Here is a 23,581-nt window from a genome sequence, read left to right as displayed (position 1 = left end):
CGGGGCAAAGAGGGCATTTAGGATCAGAAAGAGGCTGTTTGGGATCCCGAGGCACAGCGCTCACCATCTTTGTCGGCCTCGGCAGGGCTCCGGTGCTGAGCCCCCCGGGGGCTGCTGCTGAGCTGGGACTCCTTCTCCGGCGGGTGGGGCAGCTCAAGGGGCTGGCTCTGTGCAGCGTCCTCCTGGGCACCCTCATGGGCCATGGCAATCTGCTGCTGGTAGAGGGCCAGGGCATGAGGGGGCACCAGGGGTTTGGTGGCCCCGCTCTGCAACGCCCCCTCCAGCATGCCTTCCGAAATCTGCGGGGAAAGGAGGAAAGGAGAAGCTGGGGGGTGGAGGGTCACGTCCTTTGCAGGGTCCCCCCAGCCCCCAGGCCACTTCAGGACCTCTGCGGAGAAATTTCTAGCACCGCCCAATCTCTTCTCTCCTTTTTTCCATCCCAAGAGAGGCTGAAGGTGAACCACATGCAAAGCTTGAGTTTGCAGTGCTGTTCCTAGAGCACGCCTGGGGCCCTCCTTGCTTGGGACCCCCACCGAAACCTTCCCACCCCACCCAGTCTGTGCCCAATTCTTCAGAGAGCCAATGCTGGTCAGGCCTGTTTCTTCGAAACCACAGGCTGCCAGCACAGCCAGGGGCTGAGAGCGCCTCTTGAGCCTCCGGTCATAGCTCTGCCCTGTGGGACGCCATCACACCTGAAATGCGCCTGGCCCCCACCCCGGCCATGTTCGAAAGAGCCCCGAAAAGCTGGCTCTTTCCCCAGGCCCTGGGTCGGAACGGGCGGTGGATCCCACGTGTCTGATTGCCTTTTAAGGGCTGGTGCTTTCTGTGCGCGTGTGCGTGTGAATTGTATTGTATGATTGCTTTAACCATATACTGTCCAAAAGGAGAGAGAAGGAAGGAGGGAGGGAGGGAGGGAGGGAGGGAGGGACATAGGAAGGAAGGGGAAAGAGAGAAAGAGAAGGGAGGAAGGGGGAGTGATGAAGGGAAGGAGGGAGGGAGGGAGGGAGGGAGGAAAAAAGAAGGAAGGAAGGAAGGAAGGAAGGAAGGAAGGAAGGAAGGAAGGAAGGAGGGAAAAAAGAGAAGGGAGGGAGGGAGGGAAGGGTGACTCACAATGGGAGGGATGGCAGCTGCCCTCTGCTTCAGCTGCTTCAGGTCCAGAGGCTTCTGAGGTGAGGAGCTGAGCCGGGCATCGTTGGGGGCACCGAGGAGACTCAAGCGGGCAGCCGGCAACCTGCAAGGAGAGCCAAGAATCCAGCTTGAGAACCAGGTTCCAAACACCACTTTTGCCCAGAAATCCAGCCTGCTTTGGGATCAGGAAATCAGGGGACTTGTTCAAACCACACACCCAGAAGGCCTTGAAAGGGGAGCTCAAGGTAGGATTTTCTACCCCAACCCTAACAAGCCAGCCGGGAGAGGGAACAGTATCTGATGTTCAAGAAAGGGCATTTTTTAAATCCCTCCCTCCCTGCTCACAAAAACCCTGTGAGGTGGGCTAGGCAAGCAACAACACCGAGGAAAGCCACTGAGACGCAGGGCGAACGGAGGCCCTCTTCTTTACTCTTAGTTTACTCATAAAGCAATGTGAAGGAGGAAGGATGCATCGCTCAAGCGGACGAGATTTCTGATATCGCTTTTCTCTCTGCCAAGGAAGTGGGGGGCACTCTTGGTCACTCGCAGCCCTGATATAAGCACATGTACCATTAGGATCGCTCTGGCTCATCACCTCATCCATTCAGGCCTGAATCCCAAGCCCACGTCTCTGGTGAGAGAAGAATCCAGGCCACCCAAGCCTAAGTTGGCCAAAAAAAATCCAATCAAAGTAAAAAACGGTTTTCCAGGTCAGGTGCCCAGCACCACCAAAGTCAAACCCAGAACACACCTTGTTTGCAAACTTCGTTTGCTCTGGAAGCTATAAACGGGCTGAAGGAAATCTATTATTAGCCAACAAGACTGCAGTTTGTCTGTCTGCATGAACATAGCGTTGTTCCAGTGGATCGGTAAACCTCTTAACTGGGAAGCTCAACCCCAGTTTCCAGGGCATAGCCTGGTCTTTCTCCCCTGAACGTCAGTCACTGATCTGGCCGTTGCTACTTGGTTCCACCACAGAGCAGTAACTCTGACCTTGCTGGGAGTTAAACGCGAGGCCATCTCATCAAGTTCTTAGACAACTCTTTGGTCAGGCTCCACCAGGTTTCACTTTTGGCTAAAAGATGAGGAAATCCAGCTTCTTCTTGCCCATCAGGGACCCCATCAGATTTGGGGTCTTTCGGGCTGCTTCCACCAGGACACAAGCTTTTGGGACACGGCTAACAGCCTCACGCTCAGACCCATCCCCTCGATATGGCTGCCAGAGGAGAATGGCATGAACCCTAAGCTTTGGAGATTTATAGCAGAAGATGATGATCAACCATGTTGGAATGTCACGGTCATGTAACCGGCTGAAAGAGGAACAGATTCAACCATCCAAGTTATCCCAGGGGGCTTTAAACTACCAGGAAAATGGGATTAGATTTCTGCTTGGCATGCTCTCGCTCATTTTTACCCCCTGAACATCTTTGGCTCTGCTCTTAGCAATCAACTAACAACAGTTAATGCATGACTGTACAGGCCTTCTGCATTCATTTATATTTAGCATGACCGACGGTTGAACTTTCATTCCTAGCACTGCCGGCAGCCTTTATAAAATATATATGTAACGATAATTATCTTTGGAGACCTTTTACCTTGGATTTGGCTTGGGAGTAGCCAGGTAGAACCTACAAAACAGCTGACTGCTGTTAAAACCTTCCCGGGAAGGCCGTGAAGACAGGGCATTCCCACCAGGCATTGGGGCCCGGATGTTAATGGAACCTGGCGTGTCGTATGGGGTAAGTTGTTAAGGTGTTTTCTATCAATCTGTTAAATAAAATAAAACAATAAATATAAAACCTGCACAGCATTGACCGTGCGACCCAGATTGTGTAGGCAGGGCGAATCTCCTTCTTCTTGCTGAACGTCATGGTGGAATCTCCCACACTTAGCTCTGGACCACCTGATTTTGGAGCTGCAAACAAGGAAGGGCTTTCCCTGGCTTGCAACTCTGTTTCAAAACCTACATCCAGCCAGGGGGATCCAGGAGAGACTCCTGAGCCTTAAAAAGATTCTTATCTTTTGAGGAAAGCAATGCAAGATAGATTCCTTAGAGAATGCTCAGGAGAAAATGCAGACCAGGAAGTCTGTGGCCAACATGTGGGGAACCACCAGGTATCTCCTGGGGCAAAAACGATTTGGAAGCGGTTGGTGAGGTGCTCAAGCTAAGCTGGATGGTCTGAACAGGGATGAAATGATTTGATCTAGAAACAGCAGAGCAGAAGAAGCCTTTTCTAGAAGGGCTGGGTGTCCTTTCGTTCATCGAGAGGCACGTTCTGGAGGGAATCATCTGCTGGAGGCCATATTACATTCCAGTAGTAGGAGGAGCCAGTCAAAAGTGGGCGGAGCCTCCAGCATCTTCCCCACTAACATGTTTTTTCCTTCCTTCCATCTTGGCACCCTCTTTTCCTGCCCACAAGAAGAGCAAGCTTTTGGCAACGGTAGCAAGTATGTGTAACTCAGTTGCATTGCTGGGATGGTCCAACTTGGTTTTGGGGTTTTGTTACCATACCAGGCAATGGTGTTGAGTCACCCTCAGTGCAAGATTGGTTTTTGTTCTCTATTTTTATGGTTGTGTGGTTTTATTGTTGAGGTGAGCCACCCAGAATTGCGCTTCAAGATGGGCAGCCGTACAAATCTTTTAAATAAATAAAAATAAAGATGAGGTTACCAAGCAGGGCAACGAAACATCTGCATCCCCAAAACTGTGTTTGAAGAATGGCAACGATGCACCACGACAGCTTCTTGTCGAGGATTTCAGTAAACAGTGGGCAAGAGCTCTGGAAATGAGGCTGAGGGCCACAGCTTTTTAAGCTCCTTTCCGGACTGACCAAGAAACAACACTGGGTTTGTTAAAAAATAGACAAAAGCCCCCAATCCGGAGGGGCAAAGATCTCCTGAATGCTTGCAGAAGTCCAGGTTAAAAAAAAATGTACAGGTATCTCTCTTCCAAGTTGCTTTTGGCCTTCGCTCTTTCATTCGTTTCAGAAATTATCTGTAGCATTTCCCCTACATCGCTGGTTCCAAAAATTTGCCATCACGCTTCTTAATTTAAAGCCAAAGCATTCGAGTCAGAAATTGAGCAGATGCTTACCAGGGAGACAGCAGTTAATCTTCCCAGATGTTCAACAATATGGCTGTGTCTTTACTGTTTGGATTTTGGGGTGAGGTGTTGGGGGAGCATCTGGCCAGCTTCCACCAAAATGAAATAATTTGTACTCCCAAAGCTCTTGTTTTCCCTGCCCTGGTCGGTCAACGCTTGATGAATGTCTGCCTGAGAATATGGATCCAAGAGGCATTTAAGGAAATTGACTGAAGCTCGGCACTAAATCACCGGTCTGCCACGAGAGGCTGGCGGTTGGTCGTCCCCAGAGAGAACCGGCCAGCGGCATGGGAAGTCACCGTCTCGCGGCGCCTGACCTCCTTTAACCCCGGATGGTGGGCATCGATCCCAAACAGGACCGTAGAGCCGCCCTTTCAATTACCGTCACAAGGTGTCACAAATCATTAGCCGAGTGCAAAATTCTCGGAGACGATCGGGGTAATAAATCAGCCTTTCTGAAGTCGCCAGTCTCTGGACAGAGGCCCTGCTCAGGCAGCTTCCAGCTGTTCCCGGGAAATCAATGGCCCCTTCTTCTGATCCGGAGGAAGCCCTGGTTTTCCAGCGCAATGCAAAGCTTGCCCGCCCGCCCGGCGCATGGGAATCTGCAAGCAATGGCTCTCCCGGTGGTTGGAAAAGAACAAAACAATAGACTTTCCTATTTGCCTCTCCCCGCCTCTCATTTAGCCTCCCACCCAATTTATTTGGAAAAATGAATCATTCAAAATGAAGCACCAGAAACTCAACAGAAGCATGCATAATTGAGCTCTTTGGCTAAAAGCAGTCTTTCTCAACCTTGGCAACGTCCAGCTGTGTGGACTTCGAGGCCTGGCTGGGGAATTCTGGGAGTTGAAGTCCACACAGCTGGACGTTGCCCAGGTGGAGAAACACAGGGCTAAGGTGAGCTTTGGGAAGGGCACAAGTCCCTTCCATAATGACTTCCAGACTGTCACCCACAGAATCCCTCGCCTTCATGGGGCCCAGCAGACCTATCACTGATGAAAAAGCAGCTCGCTCTGGGATCTCTCCCACTGGTGGCCTCAGCTTCACCCCATCAGCCCCAGACCCAGGACTCAACCCGGGCCCTGCTGCCCAAAATCGGACAACTCATCCATGGAGAGGACTCGACTCACCCATGCAGGAAAAAGGAAGCTAGCGAACTTGCAGGCGCCAGCGTTAAACATTCAGGGGCACCAAACCGCCTGCACCCCGTTACGGGGCAGTAGCTTTTCAACGGAGGTACAGGTAGTCCTCGCTTAACAACCATTCGTTTAGTGATGGTTTGGACTTACAACGGTGCTGAAAAAGGAGCAGTCCTCACACTTATAACTGTTGCAGCGTCCCTGCGGTCATGTGATCACAATTTGGGCGCTTGGCAACCAGTTCCCATTTATGACTGTCGCAGAATCCCATGGTCATGTGATCGCCATTTTCAACCTTCCTGGCTGGCTTCTGGCAAGCAAAATCAATGGGGAAACTGGGTGATTCGCTTAATGACCACATGGTTTGCTTAACGCCCACAGTGATTCACTTAATGACTGACGCAAAAAGGGTCGTAAAATTGGGTCGGATTCACTAATGACCGCTTCACTTAGCAACTGAAATCCCAGTCCCAATTGTGGTCGTTAAGCAAGGACTACCTGTATCTGCACCTTTCCACGTGCCCTCCATCTTATTGCTTACTTGGCTTTGTCGGCCGGATCCTGTTCATCCATCTCGTCCGCACTACATGTCGCGCTCGAATCACTGTCAGGGTGCGCGCTCACGGCTTTGCTGGCTTTCTGGCACTCCTTCTTCTCCGACTTGGGGGCCTCCTCCAACCCCGTGCCATTACCGCTGTCACTCTTCTGGTTGTCGGCCTTGTTCCCTTCTTGCCTGTCGGCCCCCTCCTCCATTTTTATCTCAGCCTGGTCAGGCTCTGCATCCTTAGAGTCTTCTTCTGCATCTTCGGTTTTCACCGCATCAACCTTGGACTCCTCCTGCAGCTTTTCATTGCAAGCTGGACCAGGGTCGGTCCCCTCTGGGGTCTGGCCGGCAGAGTCTATGGCGTCCCCTTCTGGGGGCGTGGTGGCTTTCTCCGCGTCGACCGCCGTTTCTTCTTCGGCGTCCGGATTTGGTTTGGACCCGTTTTCCGGGGGCTTCTTGGCGTCAAGTCTCGGAGAAGGCAGGCTTTCCGTGTCTGAGCTGTTATTAACGGCAACTGGAATTAAACAGAAAGACACACTGTTCATTTGGATGCCCAGCTTCCATTTGCAACGCACAAGCAGCAATAAAGCAGGGAGGCCCCTCCCAGGGGAACCCTAAAAATATGTTTTATTGCTGAGAGCAAGTGAGCTGCAATGCATTATTTAACTCTGAATAGTTGCAGCCAGAGAAGGGGCCACGACTGTTGATTTCGGAGGGGAGAGGCTTCCTACAGTTTTTGCAAGCAGAATGAGAGATGGTGACCTCGCTACCTGGGTGCCAAGGAATCACATCGGATAGGTCCGGAGCAAAACACTGCTTAGACGACTGCTTTAAACTACCATTATGGGCTTGTCCACCAAAGACCATCTTCTTTTCTCTAGCCCCGTTTGTTATTATCACATTAACAGTTTTTAGGAGGGAAACCTTTTGCTGCAAATACATTTAAAGTCTATTGCAACGCCACCACCATCTGCGGGGGGTCTTAATTGCAGTTATTCTTCTTGATCGGCGAACAGATTTTTATCAGAACAAAACCTCACAGAGCCATTTACTAGATAAAAACAAGAGAGAAATTGCTAAAAGTGACCCTAAAACTCGACACATTCCAATCCATCGGAATCAAAACCCATCACAAGGACCCCCCAGGCCCGAGGTGTCTGATCAGCAATTGACCAGCAGCTGTTTCTAGATGCTCTGGCTTAGAATGTTAAACCAGGATTTTCTTTCTCAATCAAGCCATGGATTGTGATCATTCATGGCCTTACCCATCCATCTCCATTTACCCCCCTACCTGGGCTATGAAGATCCTTCCATCTTCAAAAACACCCACCGCCAACTTCCCAAATCCCCTTGAGCAATTCAGAATGGAGGTTAACGGTGGATACCACTAACACCAAGGGCACAGAAAATCAAAAAGGCGAGCCTGGAAATTAAGAATGAGTCTGCTAGGCATCCAATAAAGGTTCCAGAGAATCGCTTCCTCTTCTTTTAAATGTAATTCGGCCTGTTCTGAAGCATCTTGGTAGATGGCCTCTGCATCAAGGTCACTCTCTCCAACGTGGAAAGAGGAAAGCAACATAATTCTGCCTGCCCTTGTGAGGGGCTGCCAACCCACCCAACTAAAAAAAATTAACAGCCTCCCATCTGCCCATCTGCGAAGAAGTCCTACAGCCTTCCAATTTGATTTTATGTTTTTTACAGCTGCAACCCCAGTGAAGTGAAATGCAGGTCAAGGTCGGCCCGGAATGAATGGCCGCAGCCTTAAAACCCACTCCAGGAATCCTAGCAGAGCTTCAGGATCAAGTTAATAATTACAACATTGGAATGCTCCCCCAGCCCTTCTGTCCTCCAAGCAGGGCCATGTCTTTAATCATCCATGAAAACAGCGCAAGACGGAGATGGCAGAAATGTGGCCAAGGAACGACAGGCTTCATGCTTGTCTTGGTGTCTGCTTTGAGCTCAGTGTAGGAGTAAAACTGTGCACAATGCTCAGTGTGAACAAGGAAGGGCCATGAGTTGCTGCCAGGGTTGAGGTCCCCTTTTTTGGGTCATAAACAACAGGGATCACTTGCCACATTTGAACCAGCTCCATGTTGTCCTCAGGAGTCAAGCTTGACGCAAGGGGGACAGGGGGACATCACCCTAGATTTTGGGGGAAAGGATTCTTGATGAGAAGTTCCTGGGCGGGTCAAGTCAACACACCTTATCAAGTCAGCGCATTTGACTTGATAAGGAGGTGCACAACTATACAGCAAGCTCATCCTCATCCTTATTAAAAAGTTGCCTGGTTGCATCATGACAATTTCCCCAGGTTCATTGCACAATGCTCCACACACATGTGAAACCAACATTCATCTAGGTAGGAACCTTCCCCCAATTTAATTAAAACCGCCTTGCTTCTTTGGAGTGCAGAAATGAGTCTCGGCTTGGCGCGGAACCTGGAATTTCTGGCACGGCGGAAGAAAAGCTGTATCTTTATATACCCTTTTTGGCTCGCCCCAAAAGATTTTTAAATACTGGTGGAGCAAAGGGAACGGAGTTCCATACTCCGCCCCAGCTCCGGGATCAAATCCAAGGAAGGCACCACAAGGACGCAGAGAATTTACGTGTGCAAATGGCCTCTGCCGTCGTCACAACTGGAGGCCAAACGAAGGAAGGAAGGAAGCCAGACCCCTGGTCTTGGGAGCGGTGGTGGAGGGGGAGGAAAGGAAATTACCTCGTCACTTCCTGAAACTTATTTGGAAATTTTCAGGGGCTAAAAGATTCCCCAAAAGAACAAGGCGTGTGAGAGTCTGTTGGAACCTGGTTCAAAATAAATGGGTGGGAGAGAGACGAACATGTCTTAAAAAGGAGGGCTCCAATTGAGTCCGAGTGTTTCTCAAACTTGTGCACTTTAAGACATGTGGACTTCAACTCCCAGAATTTCCCAGCCAACATGGCTGGCTGGGGAATTCTGGGAGTTGAAGTCCACATGTCTTAAAGTGGACAAGTTTGAGAAACACTGGTTGGATCAACTCAAAAGAGAACGGTATCCACCCAGTCTGGGGAGGTCTCTGTCCGTTTGGCTTCTCCAACCAAATTCCAAGCGAATTCCAGGCATTGCTGATGTTTATTTCCTCATCAAGAGTAGCTGAAAAGCAGTCCCCCCCTTTCCTTCCCCAGAACAAATTGGGGAGGAAACTGTCTCAGGCTGCGAGAATTTTAGCCAACGATCTGTTAGAGAGAGAGAGAGAGAAAAAAAAAATGTTGCTCTCCCCATTTCAGTTGGGAAAGCTTGCAGGATCTTGAGTCTGCTCCAATTTTGCTGCTGCTGCTGCTGCTGCTGCTGCTGCTGCTGTTGTTGTTATTATTATTATTATTATTATTATTTTGCCCTTTTCAATCTGGGGAAATTCCAGGAAGGGCTGAGGGGGTTGCTGGGAAAAGCCTCCGGTATGTTGAATCAGCTGCAAGAGGCCGAACAATGCCAACGGGAACGCGGAATTTCAGAACCAGTGCGGCCCAGGGCAAGCAATGCTCGCCTGCGTGTTCTTGCAGGACTGACACACTGCCCAAACCGAAGCAGCTGTCACTCGGCAGGAAGCTTGCAAAACACACCACGCATGTGTCCTCCGAACCAGCCGTCGCATCCCCATCTGAAGGAGATCCCCCCCCCACGTCTCTGACTCATGCCTGCTTCTCTGACACGGAATATTTGCCTGAAAACGGCTTTGTAATGAGTTCCTTTAAGCACTGCCTGGAAGAGATTTCCGACTGCCTGTACGCACCACCGGTCCTTCTCTTCAGAACTTGGGGAGCGGGGTGCTGTTAAGTTATTCAATCACTCCCACGGAAGTTAAATGGGCTGACTGCAATAAATTACAAGCATTGTCTCCAAGTTGCTGGCTCCGTTCCCAAGGAAGAACAGTGACGGCCGACAGTTTCCATTTTGTGTTCTTATACCACTCTCCCCATCTCTCTTTCTGATGCCAACTAGCCAATGAAACTGGCTTGCCTGGAACCAACACTTTATACCACATACATAGACCACTGACATAGACCAGGGGCTAGCAAAGATTAAAGCAAGGAGCTATCCTAAGTAACAATCAGGAAGTTTAATCTCTGGCTCCTTCTCCAGAAAACCAGGTAGTCCTCGACTTATGACCACAACAGGGACCTGAACTTCTGTCGCTAAGTGAGGCAGTTGTTAAGTGAGTCACGACCGATTTTACCACCTTTTTGCTGTGGTCGTTAATTGAATCACTGGGGTTGTTAAGTGAATCAGGCTTCCCCCATTGACTTTGCTTGTTGGAAGTTGGCTGGGAAGGTGGCAAATGGCAAGCACATGACGCCGGGACACTGCAACCATTGTAAATACATGCTGGTCGTCAAGCCCCTGAATTTTGATCACATGACTGCAAGGATGCTGTGACAGTCTTCAGTGCAAGGACCAGTCATAAGTCAAGGACTACCTGTAGTACTTAATATATATCAGCATCTTGTGGCATTACCATGCTCTGGTTTTTTTCCCATGGCCGCCACATACTATTTACTGGAAGCCACTAAGAGCGGCGGAGAGAACCTGGGTGGGCTTCAAAGCATAAATGTCAACCCTTAGGGGCAGGCCAGCTGAGGAAACAGAAATATTAAGGATTACAGGAATGCTATATAGGGTGTAACAACAGAATCTTGGAAACCTGTCAGAGCTTTCCTTTGCCTCCTCTTGTACCAAACAGAATCAAGGTGGGGTTTCCGTGTATTTCTTTCTCACTCTTCCCCCTTCCCCAGGACCAAAACGACATTTTCTCTCTCCTAATGGCTCCTGCGTGCCTTCCTTAAGGTCATCCCCACATTCCTCTGCAATAGGAATGAAGTCCTAACAAGGTACTGGGGAGAGAGATAGGAAGTCTTGGGTATTTAACGCACAAGGCAACCAGGAAGGGAGAAAACTAACCATCAGAAAAGAGCGAGGCAATGTTTGCAATATGCCACTCAACCAGAGCAAGTCAGAAAACAAGCCAGGGAGCTCAACCATGGCACAACATCTGCTGAACAGCAAAATACATAAATAGGGGGTTGCCCTTGCGGTAAACAACAGCACATCTGCATTAAATAGGCAGTTTTCCCTTCAGATGCCCTGTTTCCTAAGAAAATACCCAGCGAGGTAGCTGAGTCCATGCACCAGTTTTCAACCACAAACGGCGCAGTCCGTTGCCAGAACAAGGCGGAACACGTCTCTCAGACTCAAAAGTCACAAGGATTTGAACCTAGATGCTGGTATAAACTGGACTCGCGTCTGATAGACAGGAGTCACCAGAATTCCTTCACAATGGCTTCACTGGCTCCCCTATAATAAATCTACTTCTCAGAGCTTCTGAGCTCTTGCCATTTTTCGTCTGGCCAAGCGAGAGACGTCTGACACAGAGAGTCAGCCTTCCCAGGTGGACCAGATAGGAAGCACGACCAGATGAGCTAATTCTACTTTACTGTGAGGCTGCATTAACAGAACCTTGCAAGTCTGAAAGTACAATTCTCCCTCCCCCATCTCCTTTACAGCCTGAGAAGCAAGGGAGGGTCCCTTCTGAGCCTCTTTCTCCTTCCATTATGCAGCTGCGGGCTATGCCCTCTCTTATCTGACCATGCCCTCGGCAGCATCTCTTCGCCCCATCTCCCAAGGTCTTTCTCATGTACTATGACACTGAAGCTTGTTCTCGGGAGGTCGTGCACAACCGAAGACCTCCGCTACTCTGCCACGCATCTCTGGCGTGGTGTCTCTCTGCCCCTTACTCATCTTGCAGGTGGTGACATTTCCCAGGTTATACAGGACGCTACCCAACCTCTTGCCTTCAACGCAAGAAAGATGCTGTATATTCACTTATTTATCTAAACAAAACTGGACCAAGAGATTCAACTTCATTCTGTGGAAACACCTTACCTTCTGCCTCGACCTCCTCAGCCATTTCCTCCTCGTTCCCACTGGTGCCCGACCCATCTTGCCCCATCTCCTCGTCCTCGGCCACCGGGGGGAAAGCTCTTTCCTCACTTTGGATCACAGGGGCCTTTTTCTTCTTTCTCCGAGCGTTCCTCTCTTTCTCCTGAGCGAGCAGACAGAAGCAAACGGAAAAGGAGGGTATGAATCTTAGTAGAACACCATCTTGTTGTCAATCACTGCACCGACAAAGAGGTTGCTCCGTTTAAGGATGGGGCAGTGGGGGGCCAAAACTGGGCAGAGAAAAGGGCCTTTTTCCTAAAAAAAAAAAAAATCCTGGAAGGTTGAAACACTCATCCTTGAAATTAGCAGGGGCTGAAATGAGTGTGAACTGCTTCCAGGGAATCTGGACTGCAGAAAATGTTGCGCACAAGCGCAGGTGTGTTAAGGGGGATCCTAAAGAAAGAAGAGGTTGTGAGAATTGGCTTAATTTGTACATGTTCAGAAGCGCTTTCTCTATGCTCGGTCTACTTCCCCACCATCTCTAGGTCTTATGGCATCAACTGCAGCGCAGTAGGAAGGAGAAGAGTTACACAACCACACACACTTAATGCACAACCACTGTTATTATTTTGGTCTACAGGTAGTCCTTGCTTAACAACCGTTTATTTAGTGACGGTTTGGACATACAAAGGTGCTGGGAAAAACCCGGCTTATGACCAGTCCTCACACTTATGACCGTCACAGCGTCCTCACAGCCACGTGATCACAATCTGGGCGCTTGGCGACCAGCTCGCATTTATGACCATTGCAGCATCCCGAGGTCATATAATTGCCATTTTCGACCTTCCCAGCCAGCTTCTGGCAAGCAAAATCAATGGGGGACCATGTGATTCACTTAACAACCACGTAGTCTGCTTAACACCCACAGTGATTCGTTTAACAGCCACCACAAAAAAGGTCATAAAATCAAGTCGGATTTGCTTAATGACCACTTCACTTAGCAACTGAAACTCCGGCCCCAATTGTGGTTGTTAAACTAAGGACTACCTATAGCTATATTGCATTAAGAACACCCTTGGACCTTTTTGTACAGAGAATGCTTTGAGATATCTACACCAGCTTTACAAAGACCTGGAGTTGAGTGGAAAGATTCTGGAAAGCAACAATCACCAAGGAGACAATACAGTGCTAAATAGGCCAAAAAGCCATTGTGTGTCACTTAACATTGTTATCTCTGGCGTTAGATATCAGAAGTCCTATATTATGAAAGAGAGACATGCGTGTTCCAACCTGTTCTAAAGCAATCTACCCATTTTACAGACAGGTACCCACAGTTTACCCAGGGACCTTCCCAAAGGTTATTTTGCAATGGGGAAATCAAGTCATTTTAAGAGGCATCTGTACAGAAAGCCGATTTCTTATTTCAGCAGAGAACGAAATTCCCAAAGCATCAAGCTCACCATGGTATTTTTCTGATTTCATCCTGGAAAGTTGCATGGCTGCTGATAAAATAGGAAGAGGTGCCCCTGAAATGCTTAAGGAGTCACCTGCTTTCATGGAACGTAAGAGATGAAGGGGTCTTAGAGATCATCCGGTCCAACCCCCATGGGAAAACAGAACGAATGGGTTGGAAAGGGTCGTATATGACCTGAACCCCTTCCCTCCCCGCGGCCAATTTAAGATCAGGTGCACTCCCACCACAGCAGGATTTTAGCAAGTACAAAGACCAAAAGAAAAAGCTAATCTTGTCCATAACTTTATTTCCCACTGTGGCCCAACTCCTGGGGTTTCTGTCCTTCGACAGACCCCTTTCCTCTTATTCTTCCCTGGCCCCTGACTGGCCAGGGAAAGAATTTCTTTGCTTGTTTACCTTGCTGATTTCTTTTTCTTTTTTAATAGTAATTTTACTAAAAATTACAGTAAAAAAATGCAAACTAAAAAAATAATAAAAAGAAAAAATAGAAAGTGCAGAAAAGGAAAAAAGAAAAGAAAGGAAAACAGAAAGAAAGAAATAATAAGAATATAAGAAAATAAAAAGAAAATAAATATATAACGAAATGACTTCCCCCTTCATCATTTACTTTGCTGACTTCTGATGGGTTATTTTTTGGGCCTCCAACTTTTTAAAAGGACAAATACAGAGATGAAATGATTCTTGTCGGGTCAGAAAACCTGCACCTCAATCCAGCAGGACTGTCTGCACAGGAGAGGTCGGGAAAACACGCCGCTTTGTAAGAAAACCAAGGCTGGGCTTCCTTCATGGCGTCACGCAGTGGAACATAGTTTTAAGGCTCTGTGTTTTGGACGGCCAACGGCCTCTGGAGAATGGTTTCCAAACCGGTGTTAAGGGAGGGGAAAAGCGATTTATTTGGCCTCTGTTCCCCAGCTGCACAAGGGCAATGCCTGCTGCCCCACTCTGCAGACTTGTGGCAGGGGGACACAAACTGACAACCAGCACAACCGGCAGCCGGGAAGTCTTTGGCACGTCGAACAGGCGGCTTCCCTTCGTGGAGGAGAGCCTTGGCTGGGTTTGAACGCCTGCCAGCAACACCGTTTGCATAAGTGCTCATTACAGGGGGGGGACAGCCTGCCCGTCACTGGGGCGCTCGATGATGTGAATACAAGCCGGCAACGCTCCTGTTACTATGGCGAAGTGGCGCTGGCCACGCCACCTCTTACTGGCGTCCTGGGTGACTCATGCAAACTGACGGAGCAAAAGAATAACCTGGGGTAGGCAGCTGGAAAACCAGCCTTTGGAAGTGCGCTGCCTCCCGCAGACAGATGTTCTCCCCAAGAGCCTTCCGTTTGGAGAATGGGATCAAGGCAAAAGAGGGGGAGAAACAGGAGCGCCCCGACATTAAACCTCACGGCACTACGGACGTGCCATGGGACCTCTGAATGCGTACCTCGAAGATTACGGAGGAGGCAGATCTTTGGCACCATCGGGGCGGGTGGGACACCATCTCACCAGCTAAGTGATCATCACCAGATGGCACGACCTCTGGAGACCAGGGAAATAATTGGCAAAATCTGGAGGACGAGGGCCGGCCCAACACAAGTTCACTGAAAGGAACGTTGGTAACCCTTGGCTGGTGGTTTCACCATTACACCAGACTGCTGGCCCTGGGGAAGTCAAGATCAAGTTGAGCTTGACTCCTGATGACCCCATCGATGGAGCAGGCAGCTGTTCCCAGCAGGAGCGTGGAAGTGCTTTGTAGCTGCCTCACTCTAGGATACCTTTTTGACTTTCTGGTCCTGCCTACGGGGTAGGGCAGTGTTTCTCAACCTTGGCGACTTCAAGGCGTGTGGACTTCAACCCATGGCTGGCTGGGGAATTCTGGGAGTTGCAGTCCACACGTCTTGAAGTCACCAAGGTTGAGAAACACTGGGGTAGAAGTGTTCTGTTGTGGTCTCCCATCCAGGTACCAACCAGGTCTGACTTGCCTTGGCTTTCAGAGATCAGCCAAGGTCAGCCAAAGGATGACAGCAGGAGATGTTTTCGTCAACTCCAGGCCAATGACACTTTCAAGGACAGAAGGACATTCCTGTCCTTCAGCATTAGCAACAACTGTCAAATCCAAAGAACAGATGTGGGCTCCCCCCAACATTTGAGAACATCAGCACAAGAGACCCGAGGCCATAAACTCACCTGGGATGATCTGTCAGCCGCTGCGGATGTTCTCACATCCTTGGTGGCATTTACAAAGGTTCTAAGCATCATTTTAGTGTTTTTCCCCCCCTCACTGGCCTTCAAGCTTCTTTTTTTAAATATTGGGGCTGTTTTTGGTGCTTTTTAATCAGTTTGGGCTATTTGGAGCTGTTAAATTTGCTTGGGGTTCTGTTTGTAAATAGCCCAGAGAGGCAGAGGACAGGCGACACAAAAATGCAACAAGGAGCAAATTTAGTCAATAAATAAGGTGACTTTCTGGGACTAAAAACTCTGAAAAGAATCCAGTTGGAGGATGGCTGAAACCGAGCAGATAGGTTTGCCTGTAGCCCTAAGCCATGATCTGTTAAATAGTTTGTTTGACAGTTGCGTTCGAGCATCGTAAATCAAAGCCAAGCACATCAAATTAAGGCTTTGTTTACTGCACAAACCGGGCCCAAATTTTATTTTTCTCTCGTTCCCTCCCAAGCTTGTCAGCCTCCTAACTTTCCCAACCACCTTCCTGATGAGCTTTGAAGAGCCCAACATCAAAATGTCTCTGAATTCTTCTATTCGACGCATCCCCGCCCCTCCCCACGACCCCACCATCCCGCCTGCTGTGTGCACGCAAAGTAGCAAATGTTTAGGAAAACGGGATGTTAGATTAACCGCAGCTTTTGTTCCCTCCTCTCTATATTCAGATTTATGACATCTGTTGTTGCTGGCAAACAATAGCGGGTGTTTTCTTTTTTTTAAGGAAAAGAAAAAAGAGAGAAGAATGGGAAAGCAAACCAGCTGAGTGTCCATTGTTCTTTTGCCAAAAAAATAAGAAAGTCCAAAAAACTGCTGCTCCAAAGAAAATTATGAAGTCAGGCTAATGACATCAACCAGGGAGACGCAGAGGCTAAAGAGGGATGATCAAGGAACGTAGATCCTGCATCGGAAAACAGAAAATGGGGGGAATGAATTGGCACTGGGAAAGGGGCTAGATGCCCAAGACTTTTGAAATGCCAAAAAGGCTGAAAAGGGGGCTAGCAAATGCACACCTAGCTAGTGCTTCCTGATGCTACTGCCAGGGAGAAAATAAAGGTGGAAGAGCATGCCTGTGTTGTAATTTGTGGAGTTTGTCGCCCTGGAAGGGGATTGGCTGAGCTGCCCTTACATCACAGAAAGGCAGAAGAGATGGCTGCGGGCTTCTCTCCGACGGACTTATTGAAATCACAGAGGAAGACCGGACTGAGGCTCAGGGGAGCAAAAGAGATCTGTATCTTTCTGTCTCTTACACACTCACACACACGCTTAACGTTGAAACACCGCCACCAATATTCAACTGATGTTCGATTGGTATTCAAGGCTCTCGTTTTTTTTTTAAAGTTTTGCCTGACGTGGCGCTTGGCTGCCGTCCTGACTGGTTTTCTCGCGCCATTTTCAATTCATCGGCGGATGGTGGGCTGCTCAGCAGTGATGAGGCAATCCATCCACCAACGAAGAGAAACGCGGGCGCGCGGGGCAACCGGGGTGACGGCTGGCGGAGGATTAAGGTGGAGGACGGGGTGCCCAGTTGGGCCCCGGGAAGGCAGGGCTGAGGAGGATTTGCTGCGATCCAGCAGGATCATTCTTAGGGAGAGAAAGCCGTCGAAAGGGAAAGAACCGAGGAATGGGAACGAGAGGCACAAGGTGCAGAGCTGAAACCCAACCACCGCCCTGTTTGTTAAAACTGGCCCATTCTGCCTGCTTCCATTCAACCCCCTTCCCAGGGGCACTAGCAGGCAAGCTGCTCATATCAGCACACCCACCGGCATGATCCCGGCATTCAGCGGTGCTTTGTGATGACTGCAGAGGCCCCCCTGGGCAAAGCCGAAGAATTCGATTAAGCGCAGGACCCGGGGATGCCCGCGAAGTTTTCCAAATGAAGGAATAATCACCGCGCCACTCAGTCGTTCCAAAGCAGCCTGCTGAGTCTGCCAAAGGACCGGTGGGAACATTAGCGAGCTTGGTAACATCTGCACAACCGAGGCCGCATCTTCCTCTGCGCGTGTGCGCGTCAGTTCTCCTCGGTGCAAAAGGGACAGAAGAGACGCTGGGACGACACGTCGCAACTGATGTGCCTGCAGGGCCCAAGACTGCCACATCGACGTTTCTTCCACTTTGCCGTTAAGTGAGGAGGTGGAGGACACCCACCCTCACCACGACTGCTGAAAACTGGTGGAAGGACGAGCTTTAAAATAAGTTTGGCTTAAGGATCAAAGAAGATCCTCCCCCGCAAATTCAGGAATAAAAAGGGAGGCACAACTGATACGTATGACGTATTTTACAGGCAGCCCTTACCTACCCACACCCTGACTGAGCGGAGAGCCGTCAGCGGCCAGAATGCTGGCTTTGGAATGGCCAAAGAGACTGAATCAAGACTGTGAGAAGGACCACCATCCAAGAAAGAAAAAGAAAAGGGGAACAGCAGAAGGCCAGGAGCCCCTTTCCCTTTTTTGCCCCAGTAGGTCCACCAAATTAGGAGTTGGCCTGGGCGACCAACGGTGAGACCTACCTCAGCATAGTTCAGTCTGCTTCACGCCAGTCTCTGCCATCTGCTGCCTCTTCCTCTGCTAATCTCTACGATTGCTACTTTTCTCTTTTTCTGTCTCTGCAAATTCCATCCTTATTGCTAAAGTTTCTCTTTTTATCCCGCTAAATTACTTTTCCTCTGCCTTGCCCTGTTTGATCCTTTCGATAAGATGAGGCCCAGGGGAGAAAAAAAAAAAGAACAGCAGCAGCTGCTGTTCTTCTCTGCTGTACAACTTTTTAAAACAATGGATAGGTGCATGCACATGCGCACACGCACAGAGAGGGCCTAGGCCATACCACTCATCTCCATGCCACAAAGAATTTTATTGGCGTAATTTCTGGGTTTTTGCAAAGGTTGCTCGAGATACCCAGGCAGGCCTGGAAAGGAGAGAAATTAAGAAAAAGTGGAAGGGAAGGAAAAGCACAAAAAAGCAGAAAAGAAAGAGGCATTTTTTTTGTGTGTGTGTGTATCAAACTCAGCTGGAGCAGGTCACGATATGGCTTAATGTCATGCGCTGTTTGGCTTAGCTGAGGTCAACCCCCCTGCCTCCCATCTATTCCAGCCTGACCCCCAGAGCCCCTGATCGGAGTGTCCTCACAGTGGGATTCAAGGTGGGGAGTGGGTTTTTTCCCCCAAGACTAGCCCCTACCCTCTTCTGGAATATTTCCCCGGCGCCTACTTCATTCTCTTTTGGGGGTTCAGTCCTCTTAAGCTTTTCCAACGTCTCCCACTTCTGCTTCTACCCTAATACTTTAAAGAACTTTCATCCCACAACGTCCAAGGCCTTCAGCCTCTGCTGCCTTGGGACTGAACACCGCTTTTATTTGCTTTTTTTTTTAACCAGTGGTTTTATTTGTGCTGTTTTAGACGTGATTTACATGGCTTCATGTTTTTATCGAACGCTGCCTTGCTGCAGCCCCTTAGCTGGAAGGCAAGAAATAAATCTTTGGGATAATAATTATGAAAAAGGGGAAGATTTGGCAGCAGCAAAGCAAGCGTGGCAGTGTGGCTTGAGCCGACATTCATCCGAAGAGCAGGGTGCCCTGAAACACCCGCATCAACAGGGCTTGGGGCACTTAAAAATAACCACATCTGTCATCACAAGCTCACTTTTCCATCTGAGCAAAACTAGGGCTAAGAATTCCAGCTTTCTAAATGGCAGTCCAAGATCGCGGTTCCCCCTCTGCTGCTTTCACACCACACACTTACACACTTAAACACTCACAGGTAGCAAGAAACACCTCCACTCGGGTCAGAAAAACTCACCTGCTGCATACCCGAATGTGCACATTGCCCGCAACGACCAGCTGCCCGCTTTGCAAATGCAAATATTTTTCTCTGGACTAAAAACATTTGGATACAAAGCTGGGCCCCCAAGGCTGTTACACACCCAGACACACCGTTTTAGCACTTTCGGCGAAAGGTAAGAACCACAGCTACGGAGGACAAGCTCACATCGGGGGACGTGGCAATGTTCTGAAGACAACCCGCCAGGCTTACCATTTTCAGTTTGTGCTGCTGCAGAATCTCATCCAAGTTTTGTCTTTTTTTGTAGTTGAAGTAGAAGTTTTTGCACTGTGAGATGCTCTTGGACCCCACCATCCGGGCAATTGCTGACCAGTTGCGTCCATGTTCAAGAAGACCTGTGGGTCGGATGGGGATAATGGAACCAGTCAGAAGGGTGAAAACAGTATCAATGATGATTTGGACAGGGCAGACTGGTTTGAAAAATAAGCAACTCTAAAATGTTCGTTTACATCAGTAAACCAACAGCTATCCAGACAACTGCAGTGGAGTGTAAGATCATAATATATTGTTTTATTCTTATTTTTAAACTATATCGTTCTTTGTACTGTGTTTGTCTTCTATAGCCTGGAGGCTCTGGAATAAGGTGGTTTATAGATCTTATAAATACATTATTTTTTTAAATAAGTCAGAAGAGTTAAAACCAGATAAGGTATCAGAACGCTTTTCTTTTTCTTTTCTTTTTTTAAAGCCTCTAGCCTTGATGGCCAGCTTTCATGGCTTCAAAAAGGTGTTTGCCAGCATGTTCTGAGCACTGAGGCTTAACATCTGGAGATAAAAACGGAAGACCTGTTTAAAAAGACAAGCTGAGTGGGCTCAAATTCCCCCCTGCCCTTTTCTGCTTAATAGAAAGTCAGCAAGAGCTACACAGTCACAGAATGGGGCCGTGCATCCTTTCTACACCTATCTCATTTAAAAAAAATTTAAAAACCCAAACCTTAAGTGTAACACGAGACAAATCACTGGGGAAAGAATAATAATAATAATAAAGTCACGGCTGGCCACCGATGTTGTCCTAAAGCAAGCTTTCTGAAATAGGGCCAAGCCAACTTCAATTCTCAACAGTCCAAGTTAGAAAGTGACAACCAGCTTCTGCTTCCTGCGTGCTTGAGGGAGTGAGCTCAGCAGGCCTTCCTTGGGAGGGATTTGATGGCAAATGATGAGGGATGCTGGCTGGGAATGGTGGTTCAGCATCTAAAGGACAACTTTGGAGCTGAACCCATCAACTGCTAAGAAATATAATACCCAGAACAATGACCGTGAGAACTCCAAGTCCGCCCCCGTAGATATCTGGCCAGCTCGCCAACCGGTGTGCCATTTGTGATAGCATTGTATTTATCCATTTGATTTGTGTTCTGCTTTCCTGCTCTAGCAAGCCATCTATCTTCCCCCAGACAGACAGAATCGGTTGATTTCAGGCCTCGCCTATTTAGAAGAGTCCCATTGATTTCCACGGGCTTAAAAATAAAGGCTGGATCCAGTCCATCGTTTTGACCGTTGCTCTTAGCTGGGAAGGTGTTTGCTGCCAGGACATCCTCCAAGATTTAGCCATCCGTTCTCCCCCACCCCAAAAGTGACCCCAAAAGTGTCAAAGCAACTAAGGCCAAAGCAACTAAGGTGTATCTAAAGACCTCCACCACGCTGAAGCCCCAACTGGACACGATAAAAGACGAAACACTAGCCAGCAAGGAAAGCAGCAAAAACAGCTGGAATCTCAGGGAGACCTCGCAGAGAACCTTTCCCCCCGTAAAACCCAAAACGCAGCCAAACCGAGTCGCTCGTGCGGTGATGCCGTTTAAATGGAACAACGCTAACTCTGCCAAAGGAGGAACAACTCTCTTTAGAGCCGTAAAAACGGTTAATCTTCTCCAGATTAAAAATAAAATAAAATAAAATAAAGGCGGGGGATAAAAATAGAAGTTATGAGGTTGGGAAAACTGCCTGAGAACTTTGCCTTCGACAGGCTCCGTTTGAGGATCGGGTGCAAACTGAATTGCTTCATCTGTTTGTCATCTGACTTGGGGATAGGGAAGGTAATTCTTTGCGACACTGTTTTCCTTGGCATCCGTTAAGGACTAGAAACTTGTTTGTTTTTCCCTCCAGCCCGCTGGGCTTGCACCAACACCAACGTTCCTATGAAACTTCTAAGAGTTTGCAAACACTCCCTGGGACATGCCTGCCGTTTTCGCCTTCGTTTCGAAGAGAGGAGGCTAGCAGCCTGGAATGGATTGCCCCAAATTCTTTCTATCATTCCCAAAAGCACTAATCTTTTGGGACGTCACGTCTCTGTTCCCTTTCGCTTCCTCTCTGGAATGAGGGATCCTGCATGGCCTGCTTCACAGGGCTGTTGTAAGGCCATCTGTCTGTGAGCAGACTAGACTGCAAGCTAGCAAGCGACTGGCTCCATGCCATCAGCTCTGTGGTCAGGGGTAAGATCTGAACTCGTGTCCGGTCCTAATCTATATTCTCGCTGCTGGGGTGTTGGGCTAAAGCGACATCTCACCTAAGTCTACCTTTTAGGGCTGTGAGGGTCAATATGGAGGGGAGAGAGATGCTCTTCCTGAACTCTGCAAAGATCTCATAAGCTACCTTGAAATGTGGCAAAAGAGAGGCAATCAGATCAAATCTTGCATGCTGGGAAGCCCCATCGGAACACTGACAGGCAGGGAGGAGTCACTGGCAAAACCACGGGGCTCTATGCCTCAGTCCCTGTGCCCGGCAGAAAAATGCCCTGGTGACTGTGCCCAGCAGAAAAATGCCCAGGCTCTGGAGCCTCAGATAGCCTTCAGCCCCGGCTGGCATCACGCCTGCTGGACCTGGTTCCCAGTGCTCGCCCCATACCCACCGCTCGTCTTCCCCTGCAGCTGCCGACTGGCACACACAGCTGCCCTTATCTTTACAGCGCCTCCAATAAAGACACCAACACCTGCTTTCCAAAACTATAATTACACACACACACACAGATATGGGCACACACACACACACACACACACACATGCACGCCTGGGGAAAGAAATGTCAGCAGCTCTGTGCCAGTAGGAAACACCCAGTGCGTCCCAGAGCTGAGACAGGCCCCCCACCGAGAGCCCCCCCCACCCCCCCATATCTGCCCGCCTGCCTCCAGGTCACCGCTGCCCGGGAAGGGAGTCCCGGCTGCGAAGTTTCAAACTGCCTTTTCAGGAGGAAGAACGGGGAAACCCCTTCCGTCGGTCCTGCCCCATCTGTGCCTTGGGAGGTCCGGAGCAGAGGGCACGGCAGTTGGGCATCACCCACCTGGCCCTCTCGGCCAGCCGGCAGGGCGCTCCCTCTCTTCCCCCGCTTCCGCACCTCGCACACTCCAGACGGCTCCGATTTTCCACGGCCCCCCAACCCTGCCCGTCCCCACTTACAGCCTCTGCCCGAGTCACCTGCTGGCCGCTCGGCCGGAACCAGGCGGCGGGGCGGGGGGCGCGGCGGACCCGCGGGCGTCGCAGGGAGGGGAGGCCGGACCCGACGAAGCCAGCGCCCCCGGGTCGAGGAGGAGGGGGACTCCACAGGAGAGCCGCGCGGGCGGGCGGGCGGGGGGCTCCGTCGCCCCCTGCGCCGGCCCGTCCCTCGCGCCCTCGCCAGCCGCGGGCAGCCCCAGCGGACCGACGGGCACGCTGCGCCCAGCCTCCGCGCCGCTCCGGGCAGGGCTCCCCGCTGCCCGGGTCCAAACCGGGGCAGAGGCCGGCCGATCCTCCCCCGGGCAGGTTTCCCGGCCGATCCCCCTCCTGGATTCCCACCTGCTCGCGCCCCGGCGCTCGCAAAGGCGGCCGCGCACGGCGGCTCCGCTCCGCTCCGCTCCCAGCCTCGCCAACTCGCTCGCTCGCTCGCCCGCCTCCTCCCGCCGCCTCTCCGAGCGCGGCTCCTCCGGGTGCCCGGGCGGGGGAGGAGGAAGGAGGAGGAGGCGGCGGCGGCGGCGGCGGCGGCGGCCCAAAGAGGCAGGTTTGGGAGATGCTCCCGGCCGGGGCCGCAAAGGCGCAGGCGGCGCAGCCTGCTTCCCCGGCGGGGAGGAGGGGGCGGCTTACGAGGGAGGAGGCAGAAAGCGCCGCGGGGAGCCGGCCCCCCTCCCCGCCTCGCCGCCGCCCCCGGGTGACCCAGAAGTTCGCTCCGTCTGAATGTGACCTCTAGACAGCGTCCACCAGCGGCGTGGCACCGGCCCAAGACGACAAGGGCGCGGCCGACTTGGCAGCGCTTCCCCCCGGCTCCCTCTCATCTGAATGT

At 50.2% G+C, this 23,581-nt stretch overlaps 1 protein-coding gene across 1 annotated transcript in view; it reads right to left on the bottom strand.

Moving 5' to 3' along the window:
• The window catches only part of NCOR2 (nuclear receptor corepressor 2), a 157,949-nt gene that overhangs the window by 38,629 nt on the left and 95,739 nt on the right, over positions 1-23,581 (bottom strand). Inside the window, exons 18-22 of the mRNA XM_063315670.1 lie at positions 19,532-19,674; positions 11,829-11,988; positions 5,912-6,428; positions 1,111-1,231; positions 65-299 (exon numbers count right to left, since the gene is read on the bottom strand). Of these exons, the coding sequence (XP_063171740.1) occupies positions 65-299; positions 1,111-1,231; positions 5,912-6,428; positions 11,829-11,988; positions 19,532-19,674 (1,176 nt within the window). The remainder of the gene's footprint in view (positions 1-64; positions 300-1,110; positions 1,232-5,911; positions 6,429-11,828; positions 11,989-19,531; positions 19,675-23,581) is intronic.

The sequence above is a fragment of the Candoia aspera genome, chromosome 15 (assembly GCF_035149785.1).
Source record: "Candoia aspera isolate rCanAsp1 chromosome 15, rCanAsp1.hap2, whole genome shotgun sequence".
NCBI classification, from domain to species: domain Eukaryota; kingdom Metazoa; phylum Chordata; class Lepidosauria; order Squamata; family Boidae; genus Candoia; species Candoia aspera.
This window is presented reverse-complemented; position numbering and strand designations above follow the sequence as displayed.